Raw genomic sequence first — 27,808 nt, 5'->3', positions numbered from 1 at the left:
GCAGGAAGGAGATTAAAAAAAAAAACATTTTTATTAAAGACAGACATTCAAAGTTGTTAATAATGAAATAATGCAAATGATATACAAGAGAACCCTGAAGATACAATTGTTCAGTGGTGTTGATAAGAAGACAAATACATCAGATGCCATGCCACAGTACTTCCTAAAAGCCACCCAGATGCCCCTTGCCCTTTAAAGAAAAAACCCAGGAAAGTATCTGATACTAAAGAGAGCATATGCAGACAGGGCCTGTATTCTAATAAATAAAATGCGGTGTAACTGCCCTGCAGTTTCAATAGGATCACTGAACGTTTAAACTTTAAGAAAGAGCTTTTGTTTGAAAAGTTAAACGATGAATCGGGGTGATTTTTGTAGACACCCAGAAAATAAAAAATGCTAAATTTCAGACCACTCCCTCGCTCAGCATTCTTTCCCTTTGTATTTACCAGCACAAACTGTCATGAGCCAACTTTCAGCCACACACAAGAAACCCCTTTTTTTACTGGATTGCACTTACTCTAAACCATTTAGTTCACCATTGCATCTAAGACTGGACATACAGACTTAATCTTTAACTACATGCTTGTTTTGTTTTTTGGTTTTTTTTTTCTAAAATGTTTACCCCCTTTTTTGTATAAAAAAAAAAGAAACTTGAAAGTCAGTAGCTGATTTTAAAATCAGATAAATACATTTTGCTGTCCAGCAACAAAGCACAGAGCTTCAAGTTTGAGCTCCTGGCTTGTAAGATTTGAAGCCTTTCTGCTGCCTATGAGTCATCAGAGTGAAGAGAGGACATGTTTTGTTTTTTTTTTTTTAATGGAATCGGCTGACCTATCAGCTCTTTATCATGGGCTCTCTATTTATCATTAGAGCCTGGGTGGGGGTCGAGAAGGCGGGGGTCCTGGTGGACCCGGGGGTGTGCGAGTTGGGGGTGGACACGGAGGTGGTCGTACCATGGATGGGGGTGCCCTTGCAGGTGGTGTGGTGCATGAGGGTGGTGTGGTACGGGGCCCCCTTGACGGAGGCTTCGTGCGGGGAACGGAGTAAGACACCAGAGGTTGCTGTTCAACAACCGGAGGAGCGGGCGGAGCCGAGGGAGAGCAATGTGCACGAGGAGGGGCCCGGTTGTTTGGGGTGGACTCTCCATCTTTGACGCGCTGAAAGCGAATACAGCGGCCCTGCATGACAAACGGAGAGAGATGGTGGTTTAAAAAAAAACAACAACAACTGCTACACATTATCATCTAAAAGCAGAATGCAGATTAAAATACAGTGCATCTCTGTGCACTGGCACTAAGTTTTTAAGAGCCACCAGCCAAGATGGGTTGCGTGAGACTTCTCCCAGCTTTACTAACACAAGGATGTGTGTTTTAGGGCCTGGAGGGCACACAAAGCTGCTTCTGTCTGCTGTCCACACCTGCACTACAATAGCTGTGATTTTAGCAAAGACGCCGAGTTATCGCACAGGCAAGTACACACATACATACACAGAGGGCAGCTTTTTCTGTTTCCCCTCCTCTTCTCTTGCAACCTCAGCAGTGACTAGTCCTTTCTTGGCGTAGAACAGAAAGTGGTTTATGTCTCTTATGTGCTTGACTTGAAGGAATGTAAAGGAGGGATTTCAATATCACCACAATAGTTAACAGAAGCCATTTAGCATTTTAACATAATTTACAAGTCAGGGAGAATGGAACGCTTCTCTTATTGTCCTCTCTGTTCCCCTGCATAGCATCCCTCTGCAGACACACACATGCATGCTCACTTGTCCTGCTCAGTCAGTGTGTGAAGGATGGAGAGTAGGTCTCTGTGTCACAGACCCTTGGTGGTCTGATTATAACACCTTATTAAACAGAGAGGCCCTAAAGTCACACAGGGGCCATTAAGAGGGCCTCAGCAGCGGTAGCTTTGTAACTGCAGGGTCATTGTGTTGTATGTGTGTGTGTATGAAGGGTATGTAATTGATTGGGGGCGGGCCAGGTGGGAGGGGGGTGCTGACTGCTTTGGTGTTGTTGCCGGGCTGCTGTGAAAAGGCCAGTTTGTGAGCAGCAGAGCAGCAGCAAAACACCAGAGAGAGCATATGGACACAATGAGAGCACAAGCTCATGAATATGAGTATGTTTATGTGTGTGTCTGTGTGCGAGAGAGAGAGAGAGACTGTAAACATGCATCCACCAGAACATATGGCCTCAAATGAAACCTCTGGCTCATGAATAACAGAAAGAGAGGTGGAGAAACCTTAATTAAGGTGATATGGACACATAAGAGCTATGTGAGAGGTCAAGAATGAGTCACTTGTGATGGTCACTCTCCCCGTTTGCCCCTGTGACTGTGTAATATCTGTCCCTACTTTATCACCCCTCTTGGCATTTGTTTACTTCTGAGCCTCAACTCCTTTTCAGGAGAAAAACAAAGCCCTGAAACACCCCCAGCATCCCTGCTTGCACCACTCTTCTGACAGACACACACACAAAGCAGATTGTTTTGTACGCTCAAGGGGAACTCTCTTTCTCTTACGCACGCACGCACGCACACACACCGCCATTATAGTAAAGCAAACAGGAAAAAGAAGAGCGGAGGCACATCTGACCTGACAGCTCTGCCTGTCACCTCGCATGACATTACAGCAATTCACTCACATAAGGAAAATGCTGTGTGCGAACTCACGAGAGTTAACACACTTCATCGGCAGTTTAGGGTCGATACAGAGCAGATCTGTAATGTCACATTTTGAGATCCCTCCCCCACATAAATGAACATAAAAGGGCGATAATCAGTGCATTTAAATGATACCTACCAAACATTTTTGGTTACTGTGGATCAGTGTTTCCCGACAGCCCTATCATTTAATCTCAACTACCCTTCCCAGAAACAACTTAAACTGGGACTAAGAAGTAGTTCCCATGAAAACAGCTGACAACCTTTTCTGTTGATTATTCATAATACCACTGAAATAGATGCTGCTGATAAAAAACTGTTTATTTGCATTTAGACTTCCAGTGAGCAAATGAACTCTGTGATACTGAAACACTATTGTGGACATACACAGATGTGTGAGAAATTATTGAAGAACTCCAAACCCTAGAATTGACACTGAGGAGTTCGAGGAGCCCTATTATGATTTGAGAAGGATTTTTGCTGAGATTGCTTCTGTGCACTTTCCCTTTAGAGGAAAGAGTGACTGTAAAGTGTATCCTGAGTGGGAATGATCTCCTACTGGATTGTTTGATTTGGATGAAAATGATGCGACCCATGCATCAGCCTAGTAGCCTGTGGGAGATTTGCTGTGATGTGAAGAGACTTTATATTGATTTTTCATGTAACATTTATAAATTTGTGTAAACTAATACTTTCTATAAAGTGGTGAGAAGAAAAAAAGAAAGGGGAGGGGGTTAGAAGAGGAAGTGCTCATTTGTGCAGTCTGTTCATGAGAACAGAGAGTTGGTGACCGCCCTCTGGTCTGGCCTGTACTGTGTGACAAGAGCCATCAGCGCCATCAGCTCCGGGGACAAAAGAAGGGAATCTCATCTGTCACAATATGGCTCGTGGCCTTTCAACTGCCCATCTGTTTGCGTGATGCTTGCTTAGGAGAAGTGACATGCACATTACAGTAGCGCGCACACACACACACAAATACACGGAAATGCACGCACACATGGCAGAAAAAGAGATAAAATGCAAACTTGGAGCGTGGCAGAAACTGGCAGGCCGCTGATGGCTGTTTGCAGAGGCAGTGAAGTAGGAGTAATGTGGGGAGAAAGCAGGACAAGCACCTCCTGAGCTGCTGGTTAACAAGCTGGACTGAGAGGTGTGATAGTTAATGCTATCTACTGCTGTACTTTTTGCCACCACACTGGGGCTTCTTAATAACCAGCTGTGCTGAGGTTTCTGGGTTTTGAAGAGATGTTTGTTGTTTTTACTGTGTGGAAGATCCAAGCCTGGCTTTATCAGCGATGAGCAATCACTGTCGTCTTTCATGTCTGATATGGCTATCAGCACCTATTCTAAACATTCTCTCCTCCTCTGCAGCAAAAGTGAATCCCCTCGTTTTTTTCCATGTGAGAAGTAGCGTTTTTTTATTTTTCTCAGTTAATGGCGCGTGAAAGGAGGTGGGTGGGGGTTATTGTTGAGTGTCTGTGAACCGCAGCCCCACAGAAAGTGTCTGACAAAGACTCGAGAAACTTCTGCCATGACAGAGATGAACTGTTCTGCGCAGTGAAAAAAAAAAGATGTGTAGGATGGAAAGAAAAGATAAAACCAGCGGTGGCGACCACTTTTACAGACGCGAGCAGACACACACTCGCACTGTTGCACAGTAAAGATGAATCATGTCATTGAAGAGCACAAATCGATAAATTTTACAGTGATGAGACCACAGCTATGAGAAGCGACAATGACACCATTTACAACGGAGCAGATGTTTCACCATGACAACCAGTGTGATGAGGAAAACATGTCTTTGGGGGTTACGAGATGCCAGACGCGGGGGTCAAGGTTAGATAAGAGGGACCGCTCTGCTCTCTGTCTCGATCTGTCACACTCAGTTGCAGGAAACGTAGTGATGTCATGATTCAGGACTTTTCAGCAGTGGCAGTAATGTCCAGTAATAGCACATTCAATTATTTTTTTTTGGTTTTTCTCATAAAACATAGCACTTAAAACAAAGAATGACACAATTTGTATATATTTGTTTACTATAATCATGACTTAACAGTAAACAGTGATGGTGAAACATGCTATTTGAAACCTCAACAGAAACCATGTCACTTTCTGGGAGTCAGAGGGAAAAGTACATAATAGCACAGTACGCCTTGTGTGTGAACAATTGCAGCTTTGACAAAGAGAGTCCTGTCTGTACCTCACTATTTCCCCTGTGAATGTTTTTCCACATGTGTTTGTGTGGGTGTGCGTGCTGAGAACTGGGGTGCTGCGTTAAAGATTTTCCTATGTCTTTATGGTGTCGTTATGCAGCGTGGCAGACAAAAGAAGGATGCAGATGCTCTACGGAAAGACAGAAAACCCGCTGTTTAGAAGGCAAGCCCCCTAAATTACTCGTAATCAGCAAATTATAGTTTGTGTCAGCCGTTGTGCATCTTTGTGGTTTCTTAAATTGCAGAAACGGATGAAAATGTAACTTGACTGTAGGTAGAAGCAGGCTCACCTCGTCTCCAGGCTGCGGTCTCATCAGAGATACCTGGTCATAGCCTCTCCTGAACAGAGCCCAGATAGCGTCTAGTTTCCCCTGGGGAGTCAGGAAAGTGAATTAAAAATGGAGGATTTATAATGAAACAAATGTCATATATAAATGAGAGTGATTTAAAACAAAAAAGTTAATCTAAATAAAAATTTTTTAGTGTGTTCTGCCAAGGTCCACAGACAGAGAATGAGACTGATTATAATGCCAAATAATATATGATTTTTTGAAAAGGACCATAATACCTTAATGTCTCGTGTGCCATATTTAATATATGAGTTTTTGTGAGTTTTTGAGAACATCATCAGTGTGATTTTTTTTCCTCCTGAAAACTTACATAAATTGCAATAAATTGCAAAAGAAATAGATAATGTAGTAAATGTGATAAATAAATTAAAACTGCAAATTAATATTTAATTAAGCTTTAAAATGTGTCAGATGGTTCAATAAATGCTCTATTTAAAAAAAACAATTTTAATTTTCTGGCAATTATTTGCTTGTCCAGCTCTTGAAAGGGTTAATGTACCTGTTTATCTGTATATCATTTGCTTTACTAGATCCTGAAATATATGATCAATTATTATTATTATTATTATGTTTTGATTGTTTGTCATATGATTTTTATTTAGGTTAGGTGCTGTAAATTTTGCAGCTTTATATAAAGATAAATATAGCTGACTTCCTCTCCTGCGGTTGGATAAAGTAAGCTACAAACATAAACGGAACATTTAAAGAGCATTCATATGATAAACTTACCTGAATGGGGGTGTACCACCTCCTCTGTTGTGGGGGTCGACGGGGAGGCTTTCGGGGCTTGGGCTCATAGGGTTCAAATTCCTGTTCCGGCATCTTCACAACAGCATTTTTAGGTTTGTCCAGCTTCGCACCTTCCTCTGTGGATCCTTTCTCCCCCCATCGCACCTTAAGTAAGTAAGAAATTTAAAAAAAAAAAAATTCGTCCGTTTGCCTTTTGCAAATTCTGAAAGTTGAGAGTGAGTGAGTGTACCTCCATGCGCTTGATGCCACCTACTCCTCTTCCTCCATAATATGAAGCATCCACTGTGGGCCACTTTTTCTTGGGTAAACCATCATCATCATCTGACTCCTGTTAGCGAAGCCTCAATGAGGATACAGCTCATATGCTTAAACACTGTTATTACTATTACTTTACTATATTAACTGCAAAAATAAGAAACATTGCAGTAGTCCTGAATTCTTATGCAAATCTTTGAATAGAATGAAAGAAAGGGGAAAGATTGCGACAGGTTCATGTGACAGGTGACTTACAGGCTCTGGAGGAGGAGGTGGTGGAGGCTCTTTGATCACCTGAAGCAGAGAAAAATAAATTAATAATATAGTGTAAACAAAAAAACAGTGTAGTTGTTTTCCTGAAAAACGAGGTCATTTGGTCTGTCAAACTTACCACAGTGCAGCAGAGAGGCCAGAACCACCACATCAGCAGCAGAGCCAACAGCAGGAATACCACGAGCAAGGATATCAACACGATGGTGCCGTCAAACTGCGCAAATGCAGATGGACGGGATAACGGTTAAACAGGAATAAAACACAAGTGAAGTGAAAACAAAGGGAAAGTGAAAAGCAAAAGTACTCACAGCCTCCTCTGATGACAGACGCAACAGAGGAGAATTCAGAGGGAAAGGAGAGATGAAGATAAAAGAGCCAAAAGAGAAATAAGACAGATGAAAGAAAGTTTTTTCAAAAGAAAAAAAAGGCAGCATGCCAGAGAGAAATATTACCATCTAATGTTGTGAAGCTGTAGTGTAAGCTACACTGGATCTACTTACACATTCAGTAGTAGTGATGTGAACAGAGCTGGTGATATAGGAGAGGCCTTCGTTCATGCTCACCTGCAGGTAGATCACTCTAAAGAAATACAAAAAACAACACAAGCCGGCTGCTGGTCATCTAACACAGAAGTGCTGACATATCACATCTGCTTGTATGAACACATTCACAGCGTAGCTTCAAGCTACTGTAAAAGTTTAACCAGGTGCCAAATACTTTCTTGCTTTGTCCATACTTGCTCCATTATAAGCACACGAAAATATGCTGACAAAAACGCAGAGCTAAAAGCGTTCGAAGAGGTCAGCGAGGTCTCCACCCACGGGAGGAATCTCTTCTGCTTGGACTGGACGCAGACCTCTGATGTGGAAACCACAGACAGCTAAAATGACTTCTAATTGTACAGCATTCAGCACCGATATGCGTAGCTGTAACTACTCAAGTACAGGAAGGGTGGGAAAAAGCAAATCATTTTAGATGGGAAGATAACAGGATAGAATGGATGGAAATGAAACTGTAAATAAAATAAAACAAAGGCCAAGACATTTGAGCCACATACGCTGGCAGGGGGTTAAAGAGCAGACTGCTGGAGTGTAGAAGAAGAATGGAGAAAGACTTCTTGTGCTTGGTCTAATGGTTTAGGGCGACACAGACAAGGGGGGTATTGAGCTTTGGGTTAAGTTTGAGGAGGGGGCGGGAAGGCGGAGGTCATTGCAGGGTGGTGGGATGGCTGGGAAGATGAAACAGAGGCGGGGGATGGGAGAAGGAAAGCCTTTCCTCATCCACATCCCCTCAGCGCTCCACGCCACTGTAGCTCGTCTCATAACTCATGCTGACACTGACTTGGGAATAGAAAATTGGCAGTGCAGGTGCCACTAATCTTTTCTTCTGCGTCTTCTCTCCTTTTTCTGTCTTTCCTTCCCCATCCTGTGGTCAGCCCTCCTTTCAGGCAAGGGACAGGGTGCTATCAGCTCCACGCTGACAGAGAGATCTCAGCCCCTATCAATCATCAATCTGCCCACTATATATGTCTTTGCCCCACATATGTGTGTGTCTTTGTGTGTGCGCTCAGGAGGGGGAGCTGCATCCGGAAGGTTCCCAGTCAACACAGATTTGTGTGACAGGACCGCCAGTGCCTTCATTCTAACCGACAGTGCGACTTGGGTGAGACAGGAGGAGAGTGAGGGGCTTTTGGTGGAGACCCTCGCTGATGCTGGAAGCCGGAGTCCCTAAGATCTCAAGTAAAGCTGAAGACCTAAAAATTCCTCAACAGGAAGCAGTTCACATATCTAAAGTGTAATAACTTTAGATATGTGAACGAAAAATTTATTTCATCACTGGTTGATAAAATTGCATAAAATGTTTTTTTTATAGTTTTAGTATAATCCATTAATCTTTTTTTAAGCTTGTGGTGTGTTATTATTTGATAATAACATGCATATAACATAATAATCACATATATCTACTGATGTTTAAGAAGCTGAATTTTTTTTCCTTAATAAGTGATTTAAAAGAAATCCATCTATTCCCTTCCATTTATCCTGATCAGGGTTGTGGGATAGCCTGGATGATAGCCTGGATGGTAGCCTATCCCAGCTACCATAGGGCAAGAGGCAGAGTACACCCTGGACAGGTTGCCAATCTGACACAGGGCTAACACAGAGAGACAGACAGCCAGTCACACTCATTCACACCTATGGGCCATTTAGAATCACCCATTAACCTAACGTAACCTTTGGACGGTGGGAGGAAGCTGGAGTACCCGGAGAGAACTCGGGGAGAACATGCAAACTCCTCACAGAAAGGCCCCGCCCAGGACTCTCAACTCAGGACCTTCTTGCTGAGGCAAAAGTGTCTACAGTGCATCACCATGCTGCCTGATTTCAGTTCAATGTTTTTTTCCCTTTTACTTTTTTTTTAATGAGATGTTTGAAAAAATGTTCTGTGAAACTGAAAACCTTTGTGATAAGCATTATGATCATGTTAAGAATGCTAAAACAGTCCAATGGGAGAGAAGAAAAAAGTATATAAAAGTGTATAACACCTGTCCAACCTGAACAGTGTCACGCTCGCCTCACTCTACATTTCCACTTCTGTTGCAATGAACTCATCAGCCAGCTGTTGGCCTTCTCTCTGGACCCTTCAGCCACCACAGCTGACTTGCTCTTTAGTAGCACTCAGGGTTTTAGGCAGTATCGACTCTTCTCTCCTCTGTTACATGGAAGGACGCCTCCTTCAGGCATCACTGCAGAGTGTAATGATGCTGCCTGTTTCGATCTGCTCTCAGGAGGAGTAGCTCCACCTGCTACAACAGCACACCAGCAACAAAGATCAGACACTAAAGCAGAGACACGTACAGGGTGTTTGCTGGACTTTACAGTTTGCTCCATATGTCTTTTACATTCTGTCATTATGTCAAACCCTAAACAGTTATATGCCAGTAATATACTACTTTTAATGTTCAGTATTAAAAAAATAGTTTGGTCTGTCAGTTTCGTGAGTTCTTTGGAGAAAAAATATTTCCTCCTTATCTCTGAGCAGTGGTTCCCCATCAAAGCAGTACTTTTCACTGGCGGATAAGAAAAGCTCAAATCATGCTAAAAATCTGAGTGACAGAAACAAGACAGATGATGACTGGGAGGTGTCTGAGGCCACAGGCCTGAGTGTATAATTATGCACAAGACTGCAGGCAGAGAGGATGGAAGGGCTGCTGGGCCTTTATCCTCTCCAAACTCAACCCACAGTATCTCTCTGTCTGCCCCACAAGGAAATTGTGCTCTGAATTACCAAGGGCAAAGCTGGAATCCCTCAGAGGAAACTTTACACTGCCCCGCTGACTCCACTCACACTTTGTCTCTGCCAAAGTGCCAGACAGAGATTAGGAGCATCACACACAAACACACCGGAGTTGTGAGGTTCTCTCGAGCAGGCTCTCATTAAGTCATGTTCCTGGGCTCTACTCCTGTTGTCCCCTTGTGATTGGTGTCTGGCTTCGTTAGCTGTGACAAACATTGATTGATCACAGACACACAATGACTTTGGCCCTAATTTGTTCAAGGACAGCAGTCTTCTGTGTCCACAACAAACTTGAGAGCAGCTGGCAAATGTCCGCATTACAGCTGTACGGGGATAGTTCAGAGACTGGAGCCACAGCTGAGAAACAATCTGAGGTAAATAAGGGTGGAAAAACAAGATCTGAGATGTGCTACTTACTTCCCCACTTCCTTTACCACAGGAGCAGGGCACAGCAGAAAGGTGTCCTCTATTCCAGCTGGTCTCTCATCTACATGGGGAAAAGCAAAAATCACACTTCTTAAAAACAATTTTTTTTTTTTGTGCTTCTGATACTTATAAGTTTTTCTTTCAATCATGCCAAAAATCATGCCCAATACACAATACTTGGCATTTAAGCATGTTTTGGCCCATCCTTAAAATAGAACCACAAGAATGTTATAAAATGGCAATTTCAGAGCTCACTGGATGGGTTACAGCTGAAACTATTAGGGTGGAAAATTAGTTCTCAGTAGAACTTGAATTTTATCTTAGAAAATGAAAAGCATCTGGCATTAATCCTCAGAGAGGATTCTGGGTGGAACCATTATATTATGGATGGGTTCATCCTACTGCAGGGGTTCATGCCCTTTGTGTTTGGTTTGAGATAAAGTCCTCTTAAAGGGTTTCTGGTTATCAGATAATTATCTGCCATGTAAAAAATTTAAATAAATAAGCAAATAAACCACACCATATTTACCATAAATCAGATTTTTTTTCTTGCTTCAGTGTTGTTTCCTTGTGTAATTATTGAGTGTTTCTAGTGAAATTGCTATTAGTTTTAATCTTTTAACTTTATGCATCAAGCAGAAGTTAAATTATATGCAACATTCTTTGACTGGAAGAAATTTGTTTAACATTTAAACCTATTTTCTGCACATTCCAGCACATAAAATAAAATATTTTTTGTGTTTACACTCACTCTTTCAAATAGATGCAAGTGAAACACAGCAGAAAATAAATTAAATCAAAGACCCAGCGGTCCTGTTGCTCTATTTTCACCTGTAAAGCAGGAGTAGGGTAGGCGGAGGTTTGCCCTGGTGCAGGTGTGCCGCAGCGGTCAGTGGAAGAATCCGCGAGTTTCTGTGAATTTCCCATTACGTCGTTGCGCACTTTTTTTTTTGCTGTAAAAAGAAGTTTTCTTCCCACGCACAACGAACACTAATGTTTTTGTCACTTTTTATGGAATCAAACTCAAAGTAAGGTCAGTACTTCCACGCTTTAAACGCTGCACGCTCATACTCTCCTGCACTCGATATATTATCCATTGTTGATCTGCACACAGCTGTTGCCACGAACGTCGCACTCGCTTACGTCATTGTCATGAGACACTTTCGCAAGAAAATCACGGTTTTAGTAACGCAGCGTGCTTACGGGAAAGTAACAGTAATCTAATTACCGTTTTTGCAATAGTAATCCCTTACTTTACTCGTTACTTGAAAAAAGTAATCGGATTACAGTAACTGCCCATCTATGGTTATGACCCTCATTTTCAGTGGAAAAAGCCCAAATGGGGCGCACCAGGTTAGTGTACTCATGCAACATCTATAGGGTTTTGAATTTAACCCCACAGAGTCCAACTTTCTGTTACAATGTCCCGAGGACTCTAAGGGAGAACATTCAGTGGAAACAAACCTGACCTGCCATTGTGTGGCAGTGTGTGACAAACTGAAAATGCAGGAATTTTTTGACAAGTGCAACCTTGAAATGCAAAATACCTACCCTTCTTTCCAGATATGTCTTCTTATGACTTTTCCCCAGAAATAAAATTATGAAGAAATAACCATTGTGCAAGCATCACCAGTGCACAATTGCAAGAGATGTAAATAGGGTTTTTTAGTGATAAAAAATAGCAACAGCACTGGGAGCAGCTCAGAGTGATCCAAGAAGGAAGACAGAAGATGGGACATCAGCCACATCTGAACTATTCTAATAAAAGATTCAATCTGGGAACAGGGTCCTGCTTAATGGCAAGCAGGAGAAAAGGATGCATACTATTTATTATAGTGTTCTTGTGTACACCTGCAGAACTTACCCACAGTATGTGTGTCATTTAATTTGAAGCTGCAGAGGACCTGGTTGATGTTTCTTGCATGGAGAAAGCCATTACCTCTCACAACCACCTGGAAACTCTCTGAGAGAAAAAATGGGTCCAGACATCAGGAATGATTAGTTATACAACCACTTATGAGAAACAATGGTAATGCATATATTTTTTTTTAGCTGCACAAGAGTTGCAAAAGATCAAATTACTGCAGAAAAAGTATGCAGTCATTGTGGGCCAGACAGCCAGTCCCTTGCTCTGTCGGGCTCAACTTGAGCAGTGAGAACTTGTGCATGCCTCATTACTGCTTGTTTATATCTGTGTGCTTGTGCGTGTATGTGTGGAAAGGCCATAATATGCTCCAGTGGTGCTAATGCTAAAAGTGTTGCTATTCAGAAATATCTCAGACTGTGCAATAGCCAGGAGGTGTGTGCGAATGTGTGTGTGTGTCTTTTGACCTTTAATTTCCCCTAGGCACTGTTAAAGTGCACTGACAGAGGCTTGCCAGCATATGCTGGAGTGTCTATGTGGCTGCTTCCCAGCATATGTTAAAGAGCGGGGAAAAAAACACTTGCTTAAAAACATGCCTGCTGGGCTGACAACAGCACAGTACTGTCAAAGTAGGTCTGACCTTACCTATGGCACTACCACACGGCGTTAGCTCTTGTGTGTGCCTGTGTGCAGATCTGTGCGTGTGCTGTAATTCTGCTTCTCCGTGGAATGTGCAGGCATTGGCATGTGTTCAGTGTATGCATGAATGAAAGTGTGCACACAAGTGAACTGAGGTTTCCCCTAGCAGTATCCTGGCTAATCGAAGGGAACATTTGCCAGCCACATCTTTAACATTTAAAGCACCAGCGTGAAGATCACTGGATAAAAACATCACAGGTTGCGGGGTGTATATGTGACAGTATTTCTTTAAAGGTCAGACAAGCTGCCATGAAATCCATGAATACAGATACAAAGAAAGAGAAAGAGCTGAGAAGACAATTGAAAAGCAAAGAAACACCAGATGTTTATGTGTTTACAGATTCTGCAAAAATGCTGAGTGCAGATTGAAGTCTGCAGACAATCCACGATTTACATCAACAATGGAAATTAGAATTATACTCGCACAAGCATATTATAATGCATTTGTTTAAAGGCACTACAAAAATGGCACCAAACTCCTTGCTGACCTCATACAGCTGTGTATGTGCTTATTGACAGATTCAGTTTATCTTCACTTTGGTTTTATTTAAGAAACTTTATACAGCAAATCAAAGACCCTGTGACATTACAGTAGGCAAAACCCAGTTCACTGACCAAAACCTGAACCAATCACCTCATATATAAGAAAGTAGTGGTGACACAATATAATATAATATAATATAATATAATATAATATAATATAATATAATATAATATAATATAATATAATATAATATAATATAATATAATATAATATAATATAATATAATATAATATAAGTTGTGGTCTATGTGGTTTGCAGTCAGACCAAGCAAGCTACACCATGGCATAGCTCACACACAAAAACCCACAATCTGATGCTAAATATACTCCAATGAAAGGGATAGATTTTGCTTTGTTCATGGGCATGTAGAAGTATAGAAACCCCCCCCCCCCAAAACAACATAGGAACAAATCAGGACCTCATTTATCCAAAAAATGTGAGAAGTCTATAATATTTCCTAACCTTATTTAAAAATAGATATTTTCAATTGTCATTATCTGACTGATTGAAAACAGCAGTGTTTTCTTAGCTAGAAATGTCTCAGTCACAAAATCTATTATACACACACACCAGGCTTGATGTGTTAAAAGGTCACTCCTGTCAGACACATGGTGGATGAGGACTGGTGGTGCCCCACCACCATGTCCGACACATATGCTGCTGCCCTCTCCTGTCTGCTCTCTGCTTTTCCTGCATGGCAACGTGTCCATTTACATCCACACCTGAATGGCTGGCAGGGATTTTGTTTTGTACGAATATGTGATTATACATACGAATACGCATGGGCACTGAGTGTGCGGAGAAAAGGGGGTACAGCTTGTCCCAACAGTGCCTCTTCAATCACGTTAGTGCAAAAGGACAGTGAAGGACAGGGAGGGGCAAAGGAGGAAGGCACGGCGGGTAGAAAAGGGTCAGACGTTAATGAAAGCAGCTATCTCTCCTGTCATGTTAGATCGAAGGCCGTACTCTCACTGTCCTCAACGTGTGCTTGTGTGTGCGCGCTGGGAATCAGTGCTGTCATGTCTTATAGTGTGGCCCAACGTTCACTGTCTGGTCTGATGGCCTGTTTGCAGGCAGCTCGATCTGGTCACTTCACATCAATGTGAGGGACGTGTTTACACACGTGCCGGGAGATGCGTGTGCGCTAGCAGACTAAAGACCATTTAAATGTGTGTGTTGGGGTAAAGCGTGTACGATATGCTATGTGACTACACGCGGGCCAAGAAAAATAACAGTGAAAGAGACTGTCACAATATAAATGTGGGGTGTCAGTATGTATTCACGCTTCAATGCATGGCCTTGCTGTTCAAATTAAATCACATAGCTAAATGATAAAAACTGCTTTACTTTATAAGAGTTTGGGGCAGGAGGGCTGGTGATTTCTCCACAATCTAAAGCCTTTTCTGGTATAATGTGAAAGCACCGGATGTCTGATTTCCATTGTATATGTGCACAAATCACAACAAAGGCAGACAAAGCGCACTATAAGCATTTGAGCATATTACAACTTAATTAATTAGGCCAGAGTAAGGCCTTGGTTAAAGCGGGTCCCTGCTTTCTTAGTTCACTGACCATTAGGCTGCTCATCAATCGAATAATAAATGAGGCTGCTGAAGGATATTTGGGCACACGTCGAGTGACACAAAGTCTCTTGCGCACTAACAGAAACTGTAATTATCATGTGAGAACAGCTTCTCCTTTTGTCCTTTTACGGCAACATGAATCTTCTCTCATCTCCTCTCTCCACATCCTCTCCCGTCCTTCATATCTCATAATGGATGTTAATCTCCATTGGTTGTCCTGGTAGCAGGGCTGCAAATGCACTCCCTTAAGTGAGTCCTAATAAGGTCATGTCAAAGCTCATCCATCCTGCTGGCTACCCATAAAGGCTCTCTCTTAATGCTTCATCTCTTGCCTCCTACTTCCTTAAACTGCTGTCTAGGAGCAGAAGTGCTGGGCAGAGGAAGTGAGGGAGAGGACAGGGTTTAAACCAACCCAAATGGCTATTTAGCATATACGATGTGGCAAACTAGGCCAGAGATGCAGCCATGCTTGAAGATTCATGGCTAATTCCTCTGACCAACACCCGCAGACCCCTCCTCCTCTTTTTTTTTTTTTTGCACCCATGCTGTGCTGAAGCGGCCATGCTAATTTCCCCCGGCCGTGAATGACAATACGCTCTCTGTCACTCTGCGGTCATAAGCATCCATGCGATTACTCAACCTCATGTTTCACTCCAGAGGCTTTGGATGACTGTCATCTGAAACAATCGCACACCGTGACTGCCCACTCTGTGAACTAGAAAGGGAAAACCCCCGCTCCTCACACCTCTTACCTCCTGCACACACACTGGACGGCTCTGCTGCCAGAATCTCAATGCAGGACTTCTTAATGATCTGAGAGAGAGGGGATGGAAACAAAAAAAAAATAGTTATGTGATACCTCAGTAATTTAATATGATGTAATATGATTTTTATGGCTCTCTTTTGTATGTGTGCGAGTGTTTATATGGTATACATGTGGTATGTGTGTGCCATACTGAGTCAATGATTCCCCTGAGGGCTTGGAAGCCTCCCCATACAGGAAACACATGTTCCACTGTGTCTGCAATAGTTGCAAGCTAGAAAAGCATACAGACACACAGACAAAATAAGATATTTGGATTTTTATGTATTTGGAATATTTCTGATATCTGTCAGTAGATCGTACCTGGGTCTGGTTGAATTCTTTGACTCCTACACAATAAACAATAGCTCCCATAGATCTGGCCCTCTGTGCCTGCAAACAAAAAGAAAGAACAATTGCAAAGAGATTCTTGTGGTCTCGTGGAGCCACTAAAATCTCCCCAAAACCACCATTTTCTCAGTTCACACAGCAAAAATGAAAAAACTGGTGTTTCACAACATGATGCATTCTCCAAAAAAGGGGCATTAACTTTTACGCATCCTGATTATTAATCATTTCTAAATAACTTTAGCAGTATTTATCATCTGTATTTGTAATAAAAGTAAAAATGACCATGGCGCAGCCAAGAGGGCAGGTCTTTTGCCTCCAAATGGCAGATGCACCAATCAAAGCTGGCAAAATATTAAAGTGGTTTAAAATATGAAAACCATAATATGGGCCACCAAAGAAGAACAGCACTAATAACATAAAGTTAACAAACAGCTAACAGGCACGCAGCCTACAGTAACGGTCCTCAGCCCGGCCGCAATATTTTCTCGACTGGCTCCAAAACGTTTCTACTTTACAGCACGTCTCACCTCTCTCTGTGCTGTGTCAAACTGCCACTCATTCAGCTCTCCGTCAGTTAAGGCGATGATGACGCTGGCAGTCCCTGCAGAACGCACAACTTTCACGTTCTCTGAAACTTTGCACTGCAATGTATGAAGCTTTTGGGTTGAAGCTTACCTTGTTTCTCTTTATAGATCTGTGCATTAGCCTACATTTAAAAAGAAAGGAATTCAACCGTAAGTTCAACAACAACCGAAACTCTCAGTTACAGATCATAGAAGAGTTACAGCCGGTGATCATACAGTCTAACACCTTGATACTGAGGTAGAGTCAAGCCACAGATCGCACTTTGCACACTGTGCTCTGGCAAAGATGGGTGAATGTCTTTAAATGTTTTGCTTAAAAAAAACCACATTCCTGTTTTCACAAAAGAAAAAAAATTAATAAAAGAGTAATTTCTTTAAGAATGCCTCTCTTAAATACTTAGCTCGGCACTTTCAGGAAGGAGCAAGTAATTCATGGTTTGAGACACACCTCATACTTATCTAATTGCTCTTGGTTCCAGCTGCCAGGCACAATTAATGCTCAGTGGGTATTTTCTGGAAGGTTTATGAAGACTCAGATAGTGTGATTTAAACCCAGCCTTACCATCTCCAGGCCTAAGTTCATATACGTGTCTCCACCAGGGATAACCTTCCTCAGAGCCATTAAGCCTCCAGTGATGTCCTCCCTGAAGAATAAACAAACAGCCTTATAAAACATCCTGAAAGGATGTCGCTTTTAAGAAAAGACATGGAGTAAACGGAATAGGAAAGATTCAACTGAGTTGGAAAGTAACGTTTTAGCTTAAGTTTTAACCAAAGATAGTCTCACTTTTTGTATTCGTAAGGTTGCATGAAGCTGCATAAAATCTGTTAGCAATTATGCAATATCTGTTCTGTTGATCTTGAAGGGTCACAAGACCAGTTTAACAGACAAAGATGAGTAAAGATAGCATTTTTGTACAGTACTTGTACGCAGATACAGACATAACATAAGGGATTAGTCAGTTACTGATGTGTAGAGTTTACCTGTTCTCGGTCAGTTTCATGATGATTTTTCCTTGTGTTGAGAAGACTATGAAGGACATTCTCAACATAGGGCTGGGAACACAAAGTGCTTTTGCGTTAACATGGACGAAAGGAGAAAACAAAATACTAAAAACACATCAGTGACTAAATCCTGCTGGTACCTAATAAACTTTTCTGCCAGCTGCTCCACAAAGGAGTAGATCTCTATCCAATGATGCTTTACGCTCCCAGACCTGAAAAATACCACAAACACGGACTTGTGTGATGTGATGCTGTAGCATATTATTCCACCTAGATCAAAAAGAAGGAAAAGAGAAAAGCTGAATTTGAGGTTAATAAACTGAGGTTTATTTTCATGCAGTGATTTAGAGGTAGTGTGCCTACAAATACTAAGGGTTTAATGATTTTTTAAGGAACAGCAGTTTATTTCTTACACAGAGAAGACCGTCTTCTGGTCACTTAATCACATTCCCTTGCTTTGGACTGTAACCTGTCGGCTGTGTGCTGCTGATTAGCCCGCTACATGCTGCTACGTACATGACAGTGTCCTTAATGAAATCGAGTCCCATGGGGCTGCTAATGGGGGCTAATTGCTGCTGGGCCAGAGGGTTGAGGTTAGACAGGGACAGATGTAGCAGTCTGCCTCTAGCAGGGACCACGAAGCAGGCAGCTGGCCTGTGTGTGTATAGTGGACATGCATGTGTATGTGGAAGAGTGCAAGTGTGTGTGTTTGACTGTGAGGGGGAACAGATGGTCCCACTGAGTGCAGCCAGCCAAACAACAGGTTGGGGATGCACGGAGTAAAAAGGCTGCGACATGAACAACAGAGGGACCCAGAAGTGACACTCAGCAGGGGGTAAAAGTGTGAGTGTGTGTGTGTGAAGGATGCAACATCAAACAGCTTGTAAACCAAAACTCTGCAAAGGTCAGGCATCCGTGTGTACACATAACAGGGTCATGAGCAAAGTGAAAGTCTGAGCTGGTCAAATTTACGACAGCTCTTTTGAATCTTTTATTTTCCCCAGAACTGCCTCCTCCACTTTTCCCTTTCCCAAGAAGTAAAGGCATAAAAAAGTCCCTGATACAAAAGTTTACTAGTAAAAAAAACCCCATCTTAATCCTTTCTTGGTGCAGAGCTCCTATTTGGGAGCTGTCTGGGTTTACTTGACCTTACCTGATTAAGTATGAAACCTAAACTTAATCTTTGAACAGGAAGTCATTATTTCATTATATTAAGAAAAAGTGTGTCCTCATATGGGGCCAGTGGGTTTATTTTACAGGCTAAAGATATGAAGATATGCTTCATGAGGAAGCAGGGTGCTCTTTGTTACAAATACACAAAAGAGGTTTTAGTCCAGTGCGCAGGATAGGAAGTTATGTGACACACTGCCAAAAGTAAAAACTGTGTTTCATGTACTGCTCATTAAACTGAGACTAAATCAAAGGGTTCTCTTGTTAGGTAACATTAACATTGCAAACTACAACCAATGAGAGGATGATTGGGCCTCATTTTTGTTACCAGTCCTTTTCCATATACAGAACTTCTGGTTTGTCAGTTGTCCTTTTTTCTTCGTGATAATGAAAATATCTGCCAGGTTTCCCCAAATCCTTTTAGGACATTTATATATAGTAGATTTTTTAAAAAGCAGTTTCTGACATTTTGTTTGAAAACATATTGTTGAGACAGACAATTCTCCATCCACAGAAAAAGCACAACGCATTCAAAGTCGTCTCCTCTGCTGAAAATTAAAGCAATCTTTCTACAATTTTAGTAATTACCCTTGAGTCTTCTACCTGCATTCCTAAACTGTGAGATGCACAGTCCCCTTTTCCAAAACCAATCCAAAGCACTTGGATCGGTCAGCACAAAACTCTGTTCAGAGCCCAGCCATAAAACACAACACCTATTATTCCATTTGTGGGCAACCAGATAGTCCGAAAAAAATGCAGCATGGTATTCGGTGCGGCTCAGACACGGAGAGCAGGAATGTAGGAAGCTGATGGTCGTTTTTCTAATGTTTATTCTGTGTATACTGAGATGCTACAGTGGAGCGTGCACACAGTCTCCCCTTAGCATGTCTCATAACCTACTGGAGAGTGTAGCAAAAGCAAAACCTGCAAACAAGATGAGTATTGATAAGGTGAAGTCCAATTTAGAGATGATTTTGCCCTATTCTTTCTTAAATATTAGTCATTGTGTCGCATTTGATATCAGCCAAGAAATCAGTGCTATCTCAGGAGAAAGATCAACAGCTTCCTGAAGGCCTGCTGGAGCTTGCTAGACAGTCAAAAAAAGAAAAGGGGCGTATCAGAGGTTTAGCCATGCGTGACATGCCGTGCTCCCCAGGCTCCTCCTAAACTTTTTGAAGCAAAGGGTAAAGAGAGAAGAGAGGGGCTGACAGATGTTGCCGTGAACATTAAAAAGATCATCAAATATGTCGAGACCAAAGTAAAATGTCACTCAGCTCGTCCACCTCGCAGCTCATAGGTGGCGGTGGTGCACACGGGTCAGCCGAGGACATAAAGAATTTTTTTTTTAACCATTACCTCAGCATATTTTCAAATGTTATATACCACATTGTTTAGCTGCTTCACCGCAAAATCACATCACTCCGTCTGTCGAGAACATAATTATTCCACTGAAATTCTAACCTGCTATTCTTTTACACAGGGAGGTCACAAATCCAACCATACCTTATGGCTTTGTTGTCATTCTCTCTCCTTGTATCTGTCTACGTTGCATGTTTAGACTTGCTTGTCTGTGACCATGTGCATAAATCTCACCTTGCCGCTCATGCCAAAATAACAGAAACATGCCAATTACAATGTCTGAAACGACATGAGCTGGAGCGCAGGGTAAAATCATCAGGCTTACACATGCCAGAACAGTGGCAGAAGCATCCACAGTGACCATGCGGCCTGAAAAAATGCTTTGAGTCACTAAGAGTCTGTAGAATTTCATAATGATAAAGATATTTAAAGAGCGTCCTGGTGTTATTCTAACAGTACTGATGTCAGTAATAGGGTAATGGATTAAATTCAGACTGGGGACCTTTGTTTGACATTCCCACTGTCTCAAACTTCATTTCCTGTCCACCCACCAGACAACTATGAGTTGAAAAAAGAAGGAGGAGGAAATACTTGGAAAGAGAAACAGGGACATTTTAGGATTTCTCTAAGACCTCTCTAAAGATGCAGGAGTACCACTTTACTTTAAACAGCAAAGTTTTTGCAGCAAACGTTCAAAGTGGAATTCTAACAAAACAGAGAAAAAAATGACTGAATGATCATCCTGGTGGATGATAAGAGCCAGGCAATGACAAAGAAGATCAGCTGGAGGATGCGCCTTATGCAAGATGTTTCATAACTTACACCAAAGCTGTGCATTTAACTAAAATGCATTAAGAAACCGTTTATCAAGCAGTAATATAACGAGCAGCTGAGCCAACATCCAGTGTAAAAGGTGTATTAGAAACAATGTTTTTGTTGTGTTTGCTTTCAGTGCAAAACCCCACTCTAGTCGTGACAGGAAGCCATTAGTTGATGCTTCTTCTCTTTATTTTGATGGAGCCGATGCTTAAAGTGATAACCGGCCCATATAGCACCGCTATGGGGCAGCTGCAGCAGCTGTGTCCGCAGGCGTCATCAGCCTGAAACTCTATCCATCCTGCTCGCCCTGCCCACATCCCCTCGGTAAAGCTTGGTCTTTTTGTCTCACCACTTTAAACCGAACTAAAAAGAAAAGCATGCCCCGATGTCAAGAATATACTTCCAACTTAAATTTCAATCTGATTACTTGCATGTCCCGAAGACACAAAACAGCAAGTTAAAATGATTTTAGGTATGTTTCTTTAAGTGAAGTCATTGCGTTGCACAGATTTAAGATTCAATCTTGTGATTTGGTGCAAAAGCCAGTTTGATTAAAATGAAGACTCTGGGTATTTTTTCGACTTTACACGCTCACTCGCTTTTCTCAGACTCCGTTACATCAGGAGGTCCGACTGACGCGCTCCGCGTTTCCAAACAACTACACGGTTGCATGGCAATGCGCAGCGACCAGAAATTAACAAAGCAATAAATAATATCCGAGACTCACTTGTCCAGAACAAAATAGAGGTCGAAGGCGCCCTGGCAGGACCTCTCCTCCTCCTCCTGTTGCTCTCCCTGCAGCTCTCCTCTGACCGAGACATCGAGACAGAAAATTCCAACTACAGCCAAGACGAGGAACATGCGAGCCCGTGTCCTCGCCATCTTTCCCGGTTACTGTTGACTACTCCGGCACTGCAACAACTAAAGAGCTTCACATCTCCCTATCGTCCGTTTCCAGATGGACTCTGTGCACACACACAGCCCCGTTTCCTGGTTACGTTTTCTTTCACGTTATTTTGAGTGCATTCAGTCTGGAAGAATCTTGTTAAGACCGAGCCGGCCTCTCCAAGTCTTCTCCTTCGATTGAGAGAGGAAGGGGGAAAAAAAGAGAAGCACTAAAGCTGGGCAGGATGAAGGAGAGGAGCGACACCCGAGGAGACACACAAAACTCCACTTTATTTTCCTCAAAAACTGTTACGGGGGGAGAGTGGCTGTGTACATCCTCGTTTTTGGGATGTTCTCTTTGGCCTTATCAGTTTGTCAAAAATAAAGATTCTGGGACGGGGAAAAAGTGTCATGTCTTACTAGTGTGGTTTGATTTTTTGTTTTTCATAGTTGGAAACATCAGACGACCACAAATCAGATGTATTATACATAAATAATTAAATTTATGTCCATGTCTTTTCTAATATACCAGTTACCAAAGGCCTAAAGTCGAATATGGTCTCCTATTCGTCAGTGCAGTCAGTGAATTGTATAGTGTTAATCAAAGAGTTCATAGCTTGTTTTAATTTGTGCATGAAAGAAAACGAATCCAAAGAGCTGCTCAATACCGTCATATCCACAGGACATGGTGCTGCTGAAAGGATGTCCAAGTGTTCCTGTGATTGTGATACGTTGCCACAAACGGAAGAAATTTGAATTCTAATCCAAAGTAAAACACTATTTTTAGTCTATAGTGTAAAAGTGCTTTAACCAGATAGTTGGAGCCCGACCAAAGAGTCCCCCCTTCGAGGCTTCTGCGTCCCCACTTTCTCGTTACACAAAGTTGGCTCACGAACTACCAGGACATTTACTCAAAAACCAAAGCTTTGATGCAGAATAATCATTAAATGCTCATTAGACAGAAACATTTAGTTTATGAATAATGTATTTGCCTGGTGGCAAACCCAGACCACCCTGCATCATGTCATGTAACAGCGGCCAATTTTACAATTTCCCACTGCCCACATTAGACAGTTTCCATTAGTTTCTCGTAGCTAGACACAATGTCTCCAGAAACGTGACCAAGACCTCTCCGCTCAATCCCACATAGCGTGCATGTGCTGAAGTGCAGTCTCGAAGTATTACTCGCGTCTTTCGTTTAAAACCATGACATGACAGATTACCACAACATTATGATTTATATATGATTAATTGCATGCTGGCAAAAGAGCGGGCTGTTCCAGCGTGCTGCTTCGCCCAGTTTGTGGTTTTAGTAACACTATAAAATTAACAAATAATCTGTTGAGACCTGATATGAAACATAAGAAAATATGACTTTTGTCCATCAGCGGTGTTCAGGTCAGCTGTACAAGGCATAAATGTGCGTTATTAACCAGCAATCACTGTTCTGTCCAAACAAACACCCACGTCTTCCCTTTTCCACGGAAGGGAACTGTAAACCAGACAAAGGAAAAATTACTAATAAAATACTAATTTGAAGGCGCGTGAGTGAGCGTGTGCGCGAGCGCGCACGCGTTTGCATCAATGCGCCACGCTTCAGTGCGCTCTCTGAAGGGGATAAGTGGGAATGGGAGAGGGGAGAGACGACAGTGCGGAGGAAGATTCAGCCGGATAAGTAACTCGTCAGCAAGAAAAGGGAAGGCTTCGTCACCGAGGTCCGCTGCACCTGCTGCAACTTCCTTGGCTCCCAAACGGCTTAAACATCCTCTTCCATGTCCGGCGGGTGAGTTCGCATGGCAACACAGGCATGTGCGTTTTTACTCTTAAATGTCAACATTAAAGAAGAAGAAGAAGAAAAAAACCAAAAAAACAAATCGGGGATTTTTAGATCGGTACCACATTCTGTCATGATGCTGTGCGGTTCAGCTGTCAATATTTTAAACCATAGCCTACAAACCTAAAAGATTGCATACTTTTAATTGATCGGAGAGAGGGAAAACATTAGTCACGCAATCTAAGAGCGTTTATGCTGTTTATACATTATGGAAAACATACTGAACTTATCCTGCGCGTTGAGCAGGCAGCTGGACTCCACGGCAGATGTGGAGACAAAAGGACTAACCGAGTGAAAAACTGAGACAAAGGACGTTGGTAATCATTTTGCCTCGACACCGGCTGCTCTCACTACGCAGTGGTACCCTCGGTTTTACTAGCAAATGAAAAATAAAATACACTTGGGCAAATTTATTTTCATTACGATTTTGGAATTCTGTGTGTGCTTGGATCAGATCCAAACCGGCTAACTGCACATCGCACAAATCCAACCTTTTTTGAGTTTCATATAAAACACTTGCACTTTTTTGAGACAAGATATAAATTATAATTACTATTCCAGGCTGATTTTAACAGGAAATATAATGAGATTGCTCTACTCCCCAGGTTATCTTGCCATTCTGTTAAACAACATGAATTTGAAAACTATTTTGGAGTAATTCTTCACCTTTACTAACAATAACTATTCCATTACAGTTTAACGATGGATCATACTTTCCTGCCTCGGTCCATCTGGACCGGCGACAGTAAATTCCTCCAGCATTCTTCAGATCTCTACACCAGTGTGGTAGTTGCGCGCAGCATCCCTGCAGGCACATGCTTCGGTCCGTGCGTGCTCCAGAACACTTTCTACGACTCTATCGCTTTCATAGCGCAGAAATCCTGTGACAAGAGAGCGAAATCCTGTGTGTTCAGGGTGCGTATGACAAATTTGTGATAAACTGTCTTGCAGATATACTTTGTAACATCTTTACTGAGTTACTATATAACTCAACGGTGACATGATTCCAAAAGTAAAGGGTTTTTCAGATGTATATAGTTTTAATTGTCATACGTTACATCCAGGTTTTTGTGTTATTATGGGATTGTTTTTGACCAGCTGTATTTTGAGTGTTATTGTACTGACCAGTAAAAGAAAAAAAAAGTGTATAAAATCACCTCAGCATTAAAAGATGCTATCTGCCACCAATTAACTATTTAAATTATTTACAAGCAGGCTCTTAGAAAGACAGAATAAAAATCCTCTAAGTCGGGACACTGTGTAAAACATCAGGGGTTGCTATCAACAGGTCGATCCTGAGGCCATGCGTAATTCTGCCCTGATGCTGTCTTGGTTGCGGCTCGTGCAAGCTGCCCGCAACGGCGAGGAGCAGAACACAGAGGCCTTTTTGAAAGGGGGTCAGCTGTACGTGCGGACCACCCGGGACATCCGGCAGGAAGAAGAGCTGCTGATCTGGTACGACCACGAGCTGTCTCATCTGCTGGGCTTCACCGAAATAGCAAAAGAGTCAAACGAAGGTGAGACTGCCCTTTAATGCATGTGCACGATTAAATCAAATTTTATGTCACTCCAAAATCATTGAAATTATTAAAAACAGTCACGTCATATTGTCTTTCGTTTTTCTTTCAGAATTAAAATGTGGGCGATGTAACCAGGTCTTCAAAAACGAGCATCCCTTCCTGGCTCACTGCAGATTCTTTTGTGCTCACGTAAAGACTGACACCTGGAGCCGCGAGCTTTATGAGCACAAGCACGTGGAAATTAAGAGGCAACGCCGAGTGACAGATTTCCACAACATTGCCAGAGATTTGGAACACAAAAGAACTGGAAACAACGACGACGCGGAGACTTCCCCAAAGAAGAGAAAGTATGAGGAAACTCTTTATCCAAAATGGAGAAAAACGGTTCTATTAGAGAAGACTAATATTTCAAATGATGATAATATTACACCACCGACTAAGAGTTACGACCAGCCAGCAGGAGACAGCCCTTCAGGTGAGGGGAAACGGAAAGCTGAGACGTTGAAACTGGATCTTTTGGAACGTAAAAGTGAGGAGCTTGTTCAAAGTGATGAATCCAAGTGGACTTTTACGCACGACAGAGATCTGGACGCGCGGATGGAGACAGGAGGGGAGGGCTCTAGCATGCATTTAAGCAGCAACAGTGCATTTTCTCTGGTGATATCGAACAGCCAGGGCGAACAGAAAAGCGCATTTTGTAAACCGAGTAAAAGAAGTTCTCCTGTTGACCCCCAGGCTCACCCCAGCAGAGGTTCAACAGCCCCCTCTAGCCGCCTGGAGGAGATGACGAATGCATTTACCTCTAGGACGTCTGTGGGATACAATAATCTGATACCATCCAACATCCTGAGCAGTGACTTACAGACTGTACCCTCCCCGGTAGCATTAAACACTGCTTTCCATTACGCGCCGGAGCACTGGTCTAGAAACATAGGCGCTCAGCTGCAAACCACATCGGCCCTCACGATCCTTCCTCCGACTTTTACCACATTCGGCGTGTCGGTGCAGAACTGGTGCGCCAAGTGCAACCTGTCCTTCCGCATGACCTCTGACCTCGTTTTTCACATGCGCTCTCACCACAAAAAGGAGTTCGCCGCAGAGTCTCAGGTGAGGAGAAGAAGGGAGGAGAAACTTACCTGTCCAATCTGCCACGAATACTTCCGAGAGCGGCACCACCTGTCAAGACACATGACATCCCATAACTGAGACAAGAGAAGGGAAAGAAACTCTTTATTTATTACCTAAATGCTTCTCATATTTAACAAGCTTCGACTGCAACCCAAGGCAAGACTTTAGTGTATATCTTTGAATGTAGGTAGCTGTATAATAACAAAACGGATACACATGCCCATCACAGCTTGTCCACTAGATGACGATAGAGGTGCGTGTAAACTGATCTCAGTGCAGTTTGTCCACTAGTTCAGTATGTTAAGTTATTTTGTGCCTTATGGAACTCAGGAGGGACAGAGAGGTTTCAAGGACAGCTCATGATTGTCACAAATATCTCAAAGCAATCCTCTTTTGACCATTTGCTTTTTCCTCGATCTAAATTGTACAGGAGGTATGGGTTGAGTGTGTATGCACATTAGTTTTAAAATCTAAAATTATATAAAGTGGGAATAAAAGCTTGTGGTGTATTTTGTTCCATCATCATATGGGTTAAAATCAGAGGGTCAGTTTTTCCAGTTCCAACAGGAGGTGACTGAGACCACCATTTGCCCTGTATTGATCATTCAGTGTGTTTAAATATATATTAGACACGTTTATTGTTTAGTGTATGCACCCGTATAACATTCCTGTGGCATTTGAGATCTGTATCCAGCATTTTAGTCTGCTATTTGAACAAATGAGCTGAAAAATACCATATTAAGCAGCTCATTTAAATAGGATGCCTGCTCCAAAAAAAAAATTAAAAAAAATCAATTATTAGTTTTATAAACTTCTGAGTTATCATTCATCTGCAGACTTGGATGTAATCCAGGTAGACTGCACCACTTTGAACTTGTGATTTTATGTTTATCCACCAATCCTGTGCCGCTTACTTTCCACTAGGGACAGGCTGTGGACAGATGGACATAAATAGTTCTCTGTTGCAGGTAAATGAGCCAAGAAGAAGGCATGAAGTTCATGGAAAAGTCAAGTGTAGACCTTGTCCTGTCAGTCTATAACAAAAGCAGGGATGTAGTTCCCCATACATTGTTTTCTGTCTTATTTGATTAAGTCAGTTTAACTTCCCGGGAAAAAGATTTCCTTCATTTTTTTTTTTACAATCAGAAGAACATCATCCACCTTTTATAACAGAGACTTAAACATGTAGATGACATGAAAACTGCTCAATATCCTCTGACAATTTTATTCCTTTGAATATGTATTGAGTTTTAAACCAGCACTTACATTTAAGGAGCCCAAATACTTGTTTCCCTACTAAAATAATGCTTGATAAAAGGTCCCAAAACGTATTTCAATCTGGTAAAAAATGGAGGTTTTAGAGTTTCTAAAGGAAAATAAGATTTCACAATAAAAAGAAACTTAGTCTATATGATTAAATGGGCAATTAAGAGTCACTCTATTGA

The 27,808-nt window shown here is 42.1% G+C and overlaps 2 protein-coding genes across 3 annotated transcripts; one reads left to right on the top strand and one right to left on the bottom strand.

The window, feature by feature from the left end:
* Positions 1 to 8: 8 nt before the first annotated feature.
* antxr1d (ANTXR cell adhesion molecule 1d) lies at positions 9 to 26,206 on the bottom strand. 2 transcript variants are annotated; one of them, XM_026190045.2, is made up of 18 exons: positions 26,098 to 26,206; positions 17,789 to 17,860; positions 17,628 to 17,699; positions 17,206 to 17,287; positions 16,735 to 16,765; positions 16,587 to 16,660; positions 16,033 to 16,101; positions 15,863 to 15,943; positions 15,659 to 15,719; positions 12,081 to 12,179; positions 10,208 to 10,277; positions 6,997 to 7,075; positions 6,615 to 6,710; positions 6,479 to 6,517; positions 6,198 to 6,296; positions 5,948 to 6,112; positions 5,159 to 5,239; positions 9 to 1,178 (listed from the first exon to the last, which is right to left on the bottom strand). In XM_026190045.2, the coding sequence occupies exons 3-18, from the start codon at positions 17,693 to 17,695 to the stop codon at positions 867 to 869; spliced, it is 1,506 nt and encodes a 501-aa protein (XP_026045830.1). In that variant the 5' UTR covers positions 17,696 to 17,699; positions 17,789 to 17,860; positions 26,098 to 26,206; the 3' UTR covers positions 9 to 866. The 2 variants fall into 2 exon arrangements, with proteins under 2 accessions (XP_026045830.1, XP_026045828.1); XM_026190043.2 differs by lacking the exon at positions 26,098 to 26,206 and adding an exon at positions 21,724 to 22,281.
* znf488 (zinc finger protein 488) lies at positions 23,508 to 26,860 on the top strand. Its single transcript, XM_026190048.2, has 4 exons — positions 23,508 to 23,664; positions 24,411 to 24,630; positions 25,004 to 25,232; positions 25,345 to 26,860. Exons 1-4 carry the CDS (start codon positions 23,654 to 23,656, stop codon positions 26,439 to 26,441), a joined length of 1,557 nt encoding a protein of 518 aa, XP_026045833.2. The 5' UTR covers positions 23,508 to 23,653; the 3' UTR covers positions 26,442 to 26,860.
* Positions 26,861 to 27,808: the final 948 nt, after the last annotated feature.

Source organism: Astatotilapia calliptera, chromosome 13 (assembly GCF_964374335.1).
Source record: "Astatotilapia calliptera chromosome 13, fAstCal68.1, whole genome shotgun sequence".
In the NCBI taxonomy this organism is placed as follows: Eukaryota; Metazoa; Chordata; class Actinopteri; order Cichliformes; family Cichlidae; genus Astatotilapia; species Astatotilapia calliptera.
Note: the sequence above shows the minus strand (reverse complement) of the source record. Positions and strands in the feature narration are given on the sequence as shown.

Bases quoted from the DNA above. Each gene is read 5' to 3' on its own strand.
- antxr1d (XM_026190043.2), bottom strand. From the start codon at position 21,878: ATGGCGAGGACACGGGCTCGCATGTTCCTCGTCTTGGCTGTAGTTGGA. The intron at 17,861-21,723 runs GTGAGTCTCGGA...GGTATTTTTCAG, and splicing joins CTCTATTTTGTTCTGGACAA to GTCTGGGAGCGTAAAGCATC. The intron at 12,180-15,658 runs GTAAGAGGTGTG...TTTTTCTCTCAG, and splicing joins GTCCAGTGTGTGTGCAGGAG to AGAGTTTCCAGGTGGTTGTG.
- znf488 (XM_026190048.2), top strand. The intron at 24,631-25,003 runs GTGCGTATGACA...TGCTATCAACAG, and splicing joins CGAAATCCTGTGTGTTCAGG to GTCGATCCTGAGGCCATGCG. The intron at 25,233-25,344 runs GTGAGACTGCCC...TTTTTCTTTCAG, and splicing joins AGCAAAAGAGTCAAACGAAG to AATTAAAATGTGGGCGATGT.